At 28.6% G+C, this 11,074-nt stretch overlaps 2 protein-coding genes across 2 annotated transcripts; one reads left to right on the top strand and one right to left on the bottom strand.

Moving 5' to 3' along the window:
- Positions 1-5,989: 5,989 nt before the first annotated feature.
- EIN_195710 (tyrosine protein kinase, putative) lies at positions 5,990-7,060 on the top strand (the record flags this gene model as incomplete). Its single annotated transcript, XM_004255322.1, has 1 exon — positions 5,990-7,060. One exon carries the CDS (start codon positions 5,990-5,992, stop codon positions 7,058-7,060), a length of 1,071 nt encoding a protein of 356 aa, XP_004255370.1.
- Positions 7,061-7,724: 664 nt separating this feature from the next.
- On the bottom strand, positions 7,725-8,876 carry EIN_195700 (hypothetical protein; the record flags this gene model as incomplete). Its single annotated transcript, XM_004255321.1, has 1 exon — positions 7,725-8,876. The coding sequence occupies one exon, from the start codon at positions 8,874-8,876 to the stop codon at positions 7,725-7,727; it is 1,152 nt and encodes a 383-aa protein (XP_004255369.1).
- Positions 8,877-11,074: the final 2,198 nt, after the last annotated feature.

Raw genomic sequence — 11,074 nt, 5'->3', positions numbered from 1 at the left:
AGTTTGCACCCCATATTGTTTTTTTAAGCAATTTACTCGTGACCAAAAAACGAAAACAAGTATAAAACACAATTAAAATATAAACATTTTGTATTTTGTTTAGCCTTTAAAAAACACATTGTTTTTTTTTAAAATAGAAAGTCTTTTATTTATTTATCAATATTTTCATAACCCGATTTTTTGCTCAATTATCAACAAAATTGTTTTTTTCATAAAAATAATGGTATTTTTTCAATTAAATTGCCACAAATTTTGTTTTTTTCTTGTTAATTTTGAAAATTAGGATTGTGCCGACCCATGCACAAAAACAAAAAAAAATGTTTTAATGATATATATTGTAACTTTTATATAACTTTGTACATAAGTTACATTAATAAAAAAGATTTTGGTTATTAATTTATTTATAAAATGATAATTTTATCATATTTTATTTGTTTAAAAACATTTACAGATGTGGTATTCACCCTTATGTGATACCCGCAACCTTATGCGATTTTCTAAATATAAAAAACTATAAATGATAGAAAAAAAATCAATACTTTTATTATTAAAAAGGCAAAAAACACGGTTTTATACAAAAAACAAAGAAAATAAACTATGAGCCTTATGCGATTACAAAAATAAAAAAGATTGATTTGTAAAAAATAAGAAGAAAATTTAACAAAATAAAAATCAACAAAAGTTGAACTAAAATAAACTAAATAATCATTGTTTGAAAAAAAATATAAACAACTAAAACTGAATAAAAACAAAAAATTAAGAAGAAGAGACTGAATGATTAAGAGACTGAATGGTGGAGAGACTGAATGATTTAAAAATGTGTTCTATTATCAAATTAAAAAATAAATCAAAATGATTTAATTATCACCAACGACAAAATTCATCTCCTCCTCTTCTCTTTGTTTCATTTCCTCTATCGTCATTGGTCTTAATACTCCATCTTTATCACAGAAATCCATTTCCATTATAATTCTGTCACAAAGAGGAATTTCTTCGCTGCGTTCTCCACATTGCATTGATCTCTCTCCTTCTTGTCTTTTTGGTATTTGATCATGGTTTCTCCATCTGTTGACAGCTTCTTCTACAACTTCTTCATTGCATACAATTGCTTTGTTTCTAAACATCATGTTTTCTGGTGCTCTCAGTTTCTCCATTACTCGTTGTTCTGGCATAACATTTAAAGTTGACAGGAATACTTTGGCTGATAGTATATCAACATAAACTCTGGGTCTTTTGTCTCTCACCACTACCACGAAACCGGCTCTCCTAAAACTGCTTCTGACTGTTTCAATATCAGATCTTTTATAAACTTCTCTCATTATTTTTTTTCATGACACTGGTCATCTTACTTCCCCACTCAGCTCGTTCATTGATCAAACCAGATGAACTAATTGGATCGTCTAGCTGCTTGATCCATTGCTCAATTTGTGGTTGTAAGTTATTGAAAGTTTCGACTTCTGCCGCGATTGAAGATATTCTAAATGCGAAATTTGTCGACGATGAATGTGAGCACTCAATTGTTGTTTTTGCGTACTTTGTTTGCTCATAAACATTGGAGTTGAATTACGCAAAGCCTTTTTGATGGAACCAAAAAGGCACAAGTCAAGTGGCTGCACCAAGTGACTCGAATGTGGTACAATGAAATAAAAAAACACATTGTTCGATTCAAAAACGGTTTTCATTTCTTGGTCAACGTGTGCACCGAAATCATCCATAATTATTACGGATTTTTCTTCAGGAATACTCATTTTCTTTCTGGTGTCAATGATATGAGGCAACAACTTGGTCGGCATCCACGTTTTGAAGGTGTATCGGTTTACGAAGCCACTGTTCGTGTAGTAAACAGCAACATCTGGAAAGTCGACTGAGAAGCTACAATTGAAATTTTGGACTGGAATAACTATTGCTGGGCATATAAGAGAGCCTTGTGCATTGATACAACCCAACATCGTGCTGCGTTTTGAAGATCTTGAAACACCGACTTTGACTTTGGAAGTTTTTCTTTTGGCAAATACACTTACGTTTCCAGAGTCTGCGTGTTCACTAAAGCCAATTTCGTCAACATTGAAACAAAGTTGTGCATCAACGCTATTAAAATTGTCGACAAAGGTCTCGAAATTGGCAACGACATTCTTTGAATCACATTGAAGTCTCACTACTTCTTCTGGCTTCGCAACAACTGTGACACGTTTATGAACCGTTTCAATGTGTCTGATGATACCTTTTCGTTTGACATCGAAATGGTCATCAAAAGCTCTGCACAAGAGTTCAATCAAATACGATGTTACTGCCTTATCATTGGAGTCACAATACTTGAACACTTCCTGTATTCCCAAATCCATCTCTGTTGTAAAATTGCAATGGTGTTGAGGTTGTTCACTCTCTTGATTGATATGGATATGTATAGCACCACCAGGAAGGCCAAATAATGCACCGATCGCTCCTTCTGAACCATATGGCTTCTTGTGGAACTTGTTGATTTGTTGAATTTGTTGGACCATATCATTGGCTAGGAAAATATCATCAGAAAGACACTTTAATAATTCAAATGCTTTTACTTTAAGTTTTGTTTTGAATTTTCCCGCTTTGAACATCTCGTTTATATTGTCTTTCATTTCAGATTTGGTTAATGATTTTTTTCTCGTGTTTTTTGTTGACAACTGTTTAAACTCTATTTCATACTGACCAGTTCTCGCCTTGTTCTTGATTGTTTCGATAAACTTTGGTGTTATCTCTTACATAAAATGAATGTTTTTTGATTTAACTGAAAAACCCAAAATAACTTATGATTTGATTTATTTTTGTATGGTTTTTTATAATAATAATAATACTAAAAATTATTCTAAAAAATCGCATAAGCCTCAAGGTTTCACATAAGGTTTAATGACCATACTGTATAATAAACTAAAAATATTAATATTTTAACTCTCAAAACACAATCTGACAACAAATTAGTGTTATAAATGCAATTTATCTTCTCTCTTTTTATTGTTTTGACAACAAGTGAATATCAATGCGACTGTTACCCATCTGGAATCAATGACACCATGGGTCTAACACCTTCAGATTGTAATATCAAAACATCTTCGATATGTTTTAATTCAGACTTTGGATTAAGCAATAAACTTACATTATTAAATAAAATAATTCTTTTAAATAACATGAAATTGTCTTCTACAAGTCAATCAATTTGGTATATCACACAAAGTCTGACGATAAACATAAATGTTAATATATTATTGATGACAAATTTGCATATCAACAAGACATTTGTTATTGAACCAAATGCAACAATAAATATGATTTTAAATATTAATTATGCTGGTTTGTCTATAGCTGGAGACCTTCTTTTAAATGATCCAAAATTGAACTTCCCACAAATTGTCATGTGGAATTCGATGTATATTCATCTCAATTATAACGTGGAAGATAGACCAAATTTTGAAATTGTCAATCCAACAGGAAACACCAAATGTTTTGATGCAATTTCGTTGAATAGTGCATCTAATTTAGGGACTGTTGCCAATTTTGATCACATCATTTCAGACATGTTTGAATATTTGTATAATTTTACAAATGGGAAAGGGTACTTGATTTCTAATAAAAAATTAATACGATTTTGCCCACAAGGTACTCCACTTGACAAAGACGTTGTTTGTACTTTAAAGAAACTAATGTACACACCAAACTCACCAACAAACATGGAAAATGCTTTTGATTATCCACATTGTCCGTGTAATGACGATATTAATGTAAATTGCAAACTCAAGTTTATTAGTGATATTAAAATGTTTAATATGTTCGATAACAATCTAAGTAACACTGAATTGTTGGTTGATAATAACATTTCACTTTATTTCTCTGAAAGTGTGAAACAAATCACTCTTTTTGATAATAAAAATTGGTATTATTAACATATTATAAAGACTTGGTAATTTCATTTACTTTTGGAAAAGTTAGAACCAGTGTAGTCAAGGAGTTTGATATGGTAGATGCTTCATTTTTGTATTCAACTTCATTGAACACAATAACTTGTAATTATGATTCAACTTACAACTTCAATTTATATAAAAAAAATAACACAAAATTGCAAATTGATTGTATTGGAAACATCAAATCACTCGTTTTTTATGAAAATACAAACATTGTAATTTCTAAAAACACGACTTTAAGTCAAATTTATTCAATTGATTTTAGTGAAAATGGGAAGACTTTTATATTATTAGAAAAAGTTAGTGATAATAATGTAATTAGCAATTGCTTTCTTGTTAAAGTGACTAAGAATAAAGTAACATGTGTTGTTTGTCACTCTGAATTTTTGAATGACAATGGAGAGTGTTTTCCTCTTGTTTTAAACTGTGGGACATACAACAAAAACAACAAGTGTGTATTATGCAAAAGTGTGTATGTTTTAAACGATAATTCCAAGTGTATTTCTTCTGAAACATGTTTTTATGGCACAATAACAAATTGTTACAAATGTCAGAACGGATATATTAAAAATAATAACGAATGTGTGTTTGATACCAAATGTCAATACAGTGATGGAAGTGTTTGTATAAAATGTCATGCGGGTAATTTATATAACAAATGTGAGAGCTGTGCATCAAACTGTACTTTATGTGGTTATAATTTGTGTTTTATTTGTAACAATAACTTTATTTTAAACAATGAAACTTTATGTGTTAAAAAGACAGATGTGGTTTCAAATAAAGTTTTGATAATTGGTTGCAATGATATGTTTTACATAGACAATGGTGTTTGCAACACGTGTTTATCCAAATTTGAAAATTCCTTGAATTGCGATAAACACAACACAATTTCATGTGAAGTGAATTATACAATTACTTATGAGAAAAAGTGTGAATATTTTATTTGTCAGAATGAAACGTTTACTGAACAGAATGGGATGTGTATTTTAGCAAAAGACAAATGCGTGTATATTGTGAACAATAAATGTGTTGAATGTGAAAATAAATACATTCTTAATATTAACAGAACTTGTGTAAATATTACAAACGATACTTCAACAACCGTTTGTGTAACATATTATAGATATGGGTGCATTTCGTGTGCAGTTGGGTATTACCTGTCAAATGCCCGTTGTTATTTGTGTTCTGAAAATTGCACCAGTTGCCATGAAAGTGACACAAAGTGTCTATCATGTAAGTCTGGATTTTACCAAAGTGATATTTATCAATGCCAACCAAGCACTGAACTGTTAAATAAATGTGACAATGTATCAACAATTACAAGTGGGTGTTATCAATGCAAAGACGGGTATTACAGAGTTGGTATGACTGTAATTGCTTAAAGTGTCTTTCAAATTGCTCAACTTGTAACACAAAAGATAAATGTTTGGCATGCAATTTGACGAATTACAAAACAACAAGTGGAATTTGTTTGCCACAAAACAGTATCATTGAGTGTGTTGTTGAAATCACACAAAATGGGTGTAACAAATGTAAAGATGGGTATTACACAATTTATTACAACGAGTGTGAAAAATGTAACAACAACTGCACAACATGCACACAATACTGGAAATGCACATCTTGTGTTAACAACATGATTTTATATGAAAGTGGACTTTGTATTGATATTTCATTTGTATCAAAATGTCTCCAAGTTTTAAACTCAAAATGTTCCAAATGCACATTCTGGCACTCTCCTAACAAAAGTGGGACATATTGTAACAAGAAGGTAGTTTGGTGGGTACTTTTTATAGTCATTTTGTTTGCACTTTTTGTCTTAACAATTGTAATAACATTAATATCGTGTGTTGTGTTGTTTATTGAAAAGAAAATGCAACAAAAAGAAATTGAGCAAACAACAACACTCTTCAAAATGAGTCGTTCGAACATTAGTTTTATACCAATTAATGATGATGTCGTTGTGAACAAAACGGAAGTTTTTTTTTGGCGAGGAAATTGATGTCAACTCACAACAAAGAGAACTTTTGTGTGTTGGCAACACTTCAAAGCACAACATGAAAATTCAAATCACGACCAAAAGTGCAACAATTGAGAAATATAAATTCGACTCAAATCCAAAAATAATAGTATTACCAAGTGGTGAAGCGTGTGAATTTGAAATTCTGTTGACATTAAAATGCACAACTAAAATTGATGAAAATATCATATTGGTTTCAAATTTATTTACAAAAAGAAAAGATGTTTTAAAAGAAATAAAAATAGCAGCAACTTCAAAATTGACAACGCGACTTGATCCAGACGAGTTACAAGAAGACACTAAACTTGGTGAAGGCTCGTTCGGTGTTGTGTTTAAAGGAACTTTTAGAGACAATATTGTTGTAATTAAGAAGATGAAAATTGGTGGAAATGAAGACACATTAAACAATGCGTTTGAGAAGGAAGTTGAGATGTTAGACAAATTTAGAAATGAATATATTGTCCACTTTTATGGAGCAGTTTTTATACCTAATAAGGTGTGTTTAGTCACCGAATTTTCACAATTTGGGAGTTTACAAGACTTGATGAAACATAAAATAAAAAATGAAATTAACATAAAACTTCGTGTTAAAATTGTGTTGGATGACGCAAATGGTATTTCATATTTACATGAAAACGGGATTTTACACAGAGATATTAAACCAGACAATTTACTTGTGTTTTCTTTATATTTAAACGATAAAGTCAACGCAAAACTGACCGAATTTGGAAGTGCAAGAAATGTTAATATGATGATGACCAACATGACATTCACTAATGGTATTGGGACTCCAATATATATATATATATATATATATATATATATGGCACCCGAAGTGTTAAATAAACAACATTACAAGAAAGCTGCAGATGTCTATTCATTCGCTATAACAATGTTCGAATGCTTCTTATGGGAAAATGCATATCCCAAAAATATATACATGCACCCGTGGACTATAGCAGATGACGTAGCTTCTGGAAAGAGACCATGTACTATAAAAACACTCGACATAAAATATCAAAATGTTATTGAAAAGTGTTGGAAACAAGAACCCCAAGAACGGTGTATTATTAATGACACTATCAAATCACTCAAAACATTAGTTTGATTGGTTTTTAATTTATTTATTCAAGAATTTTGTTTTTGATGATATAAGTTTTTTATATAAAGTTTTATATGTAAAAATTGATTTAATAAAATTATAAATTAAAACGTGAATAATTTACAACAAGTTTCCATTTTAAACCGACAAATATACGTTTTTTTTGTTTAATAATCAACAAATGGCCACTTCTTAAAAAAGTTTGCTTTTATTAACAACTAGTTATAAACTTATTCATCAGTGATATGAAATTTTTCATTAAAAGATGTTTTTTGAACAACTATTTGTTTGTTCATTCAAATGCTAGTAATTAATTTAGTCAATAAAAATAAACTTATATTATTATTATGTGTATATTATTTAAAAATTACTCTTTTCATATCATCTAAACTTTTATTAAACATTAATTAGTTTAATTGTTAAATATTGTTTTAAACAGTATCACAATTTACTGTTATAATAAGTAAAATTAATCATTAATATAATAAACACTTAATTGTATTAAACTTATAAAAAAAATATAAATTGCAAATAAATATACCTATTTTAAAATTATATATAAATGAATATAAAGATATACACTTTATTTTATCATTTTTTGTTATAAAAAATGAAAAAATTGATTATTTAAATTACTCGCCACGTACGACTGTATTTGTTACAAAACGAATTAATTAATGCAACACTTGTTGGTATTGTCGCATCTTCGACGAACGACTGTTTTTTGGGGGAAACAGTAAGCACTTATAAACGTGACACTTAATGGAACATAAACACTTTTCAAATTTTCACATTCACAAAAACAACCGTTGCCTATTGAAGTGACACTTGATAGTATTTCTATATTGCTCAGATTGCTACATCCATAGAAACAACATTCGCCTAATGATGTGACACTTGATGGTATTTCTATGTTGCTCAAATTAATACATTCATCGAAACACCTCTTACTAATAAATGTTACAGATGGTGGTATTATAACACTTCTCAGACTGGCGCATTGATGGAAACAATAATTACCAATAAATGTGACACTAGATGGTATTATAATGTTGCTTAAATTGTTACATCCATCGAAACAATTATTATGAATAGTATTCACGTTTGTTGGTATAGTCACACTGCTTAGACTACTGCATTCGTAGAAACAATACTGATTTAATGATGTTATACTTAATGGTATTGTCACACTACTTAGACTATCACATCCACAAAAACAACACTGAGCAATATAATTCACATTTGATGGGATATCAATACTTTCCAAGTATCTACATTCTTGGAAACATCTCTGACCAAATAATGTGACACTTGATGGTATTGTTATGCTGTTCAAACTACAATCACGGAAACAGCTATGACTAATAAGTGTGACACAATTTGGTATGTTATCACCAAATTTCATTCGATCGGTTTGGGTGTAAGCAATATCTTTGAACTTTATGTTTTGACCATCGTTTTTGACGACGGTGTCATAATTAACATTGAACCACACAATGATTTCATAAAACACTTTTGTCACAACAGTTTCTTTGTTTTTGTTTATATCTCCATGTTTTTCATTGTTACCATCGTCTTCATCGAACGCTGTTTTGACAAATAATAGATTGCCAAAAGTTTCATCGTTTTTATTCCATAAATGAAGAGTCTCAATGTTCAAGAAAAATCTAATTGTTTTGCAAGTTAATGGAATCGGGTTGAAATGAAATTTCTCCATATTACTGTTAAATTTTTTGCATACAAATTCCAAATTAATGAAATCATTGATTGTTGCAAAGTACTTTGAAACTATCATGATATGATAACCGTCAATTGTGGACATTATGATTTTAACAGTTGTTTTTTTTGTTGGAATTATTCAAATGGAATATGTGTAAACAATATAAAGAATTATTGTTTTAAAAATATATGATAATTTCAAGTAAAAAGAATTTTTTTAAAAAATTGTTATTTATTTATTTATTTATTTATTAATAATAATATAGTTTGAGTATTCAATTATTGTGATATTTAACCTTTACCTAACTTATACTTCTGATCAAGCGTCTCCAATTTTTGCTTTTCGGTATTTAGAGATCAAACTGGTATTATTAGTAAATTTTTAGCAAGAAAAAAATAATTGTCGAATAAAATAGTTTTTGGTATAATTTGGTTAAGTTATTCCTTAATTGGAATTTAAATTTTTAATTTGGCAAAAATAATTTTTGGTAAAACGTTAAAATAAACTAAAATGTTTTTAAATTGGGAAAAATAAACTTTTTTGAATTGAATTGTTTAATTTTTAATACAAAAAGCAATCCACTACAAACAACAAACATAATTAAAATCATCAATTAATATATATTATATATAAACGATGATTGTCAAACCCACTTTTACTGTAAATATATTATAATATCAATGTCAATTTAATATGAATTAAAAAACTTAGAGTGTGTTAAGTGTATTTAACATTTTATTTTTTATTTACAAATCGTAATTATAATGACATGTTGTGAATGTACCACATGTTGTTTCATGTTACTTATTACAATGATAAACTCAAACAATAAAAAATGAAGTGTAATTTTAATAAAAATGTGTATTTTTTATTGTTAACTTTACGACGACAGGGAAATCGATTTAATATTTAATGTGCATGTGTGTGAGCCACAAGTCAGAACCCAAAATTGTTAAAACTTATGATATTTTTTCGATTTTCATTTAAGCTTTCTGTTTGATGTTATATATTTACACACTTGAAACTTGTCAAGTTTTATTTTAAGCTGTTTTTAAAATGAAAGTGTAGCAATAAACAGTAGAACCTTATACACCAACTATTGTTATTAAATAATTGAAAATTGGCATTTAATGGGTGCTTTTATTTGACTTTAATGAAAGTGTTGTGGTGTTATCCAAATAAACCTGTTCAATGTTGTGTCTTGTAATATGAAAAATAATAAAATGATTGTCAAGAACAATAATTGTATATAATATTTCACTTATTAGTATTTATAAACAAATAGTTTTTGCATGAAAAATGAGGATATCCAAGGAGTTACATAACGAAATAAATAATAATTGTTTTTATTTGGTTTTTCTTTTCAACAAAATATCAAACAGATTACTAAAAAAATATAATTAAAGGGGGGCTAAAAAACCGCTTCTTTTGAAAAATCGCTTCTTTTTTTTATGGTAAAAATAATAAAAATGTTATTTATTTTGTCTTTTTTGTTATTGTTTTTTCGTTTACAAAAAGAAAAAATAACAACGACAACAACATTGCCAAAGCTCTTTAAGAATATTTTAGAAGGAAAATCAATTATTTCTTATTTTATTGGGAAAAAAACATCATAGTTTAGCCACAGGTTATGTATTCTTTCAGGAAAGTTACGAAAACAATGACGAAAAACAAATCATAAATAGACTACGATTACAAAACATTTTCAAGTTATTTTTGACTTTATTACAAATTATTAAAATATAATAAAAACAACTAAAACAAATTAATTGAATAAGTCTAACGCAGCTTTCACCGCGTTGATATGATGCACATGGACTGCCCAGTTAGATTAAATTAAATAAGGAAAGTCGCTTTAGTCTTGATTTGTTTTGAAGTTGTAACGTATCAAACACGACACGTTTATGGCACAAAATGTTAAACCACATTTTTTTATTTGTTATTGTCAAAACCATCCACGCACTCTTTCCTCTCCTCACCATGTCAAATCCACACTCTCTCGCCATTATTTATATCACCTCCTCATTTGTTCACACATATATAAATACCAGTTTTATAAGTTTAAATACTCTTTTTGAAAAGACGAATTATTTTCCAATCAAAGTAGTTTTGAATATTTTTTATCAAAAATCCCATATTTTTGTATTAAAGAAAGGCTCATTTTTTAAAGTTTGTAATATTGATGTTTCCATAACAGAATTTAAAATTGTAAACAACCATTTTTTCTAAAATTAAAAACAACAAATTGTTTAAAAGGAAACAATTTGTGAATTGCGATAGAACTGATAATTGTTTTTATA

This window comes from Entamoeba invadens (genome assembly GCF_000330505.1).
Source record: "Entamoeba invadens IP1 unplaced genomic scaffold scaff_1105074724767, whole genome shotgun sequence".
Taxonomy (NCBI): domain Eukaryota; phylum Evosea; order Mastigamoebida; family Endamoebidae; genus Entamoeba; species Entamoeba invadens.
Note: the sequence above shows the minus strand (reverse complement) of the source record. Positions and strands in the feature narration are given on the sequence as shown.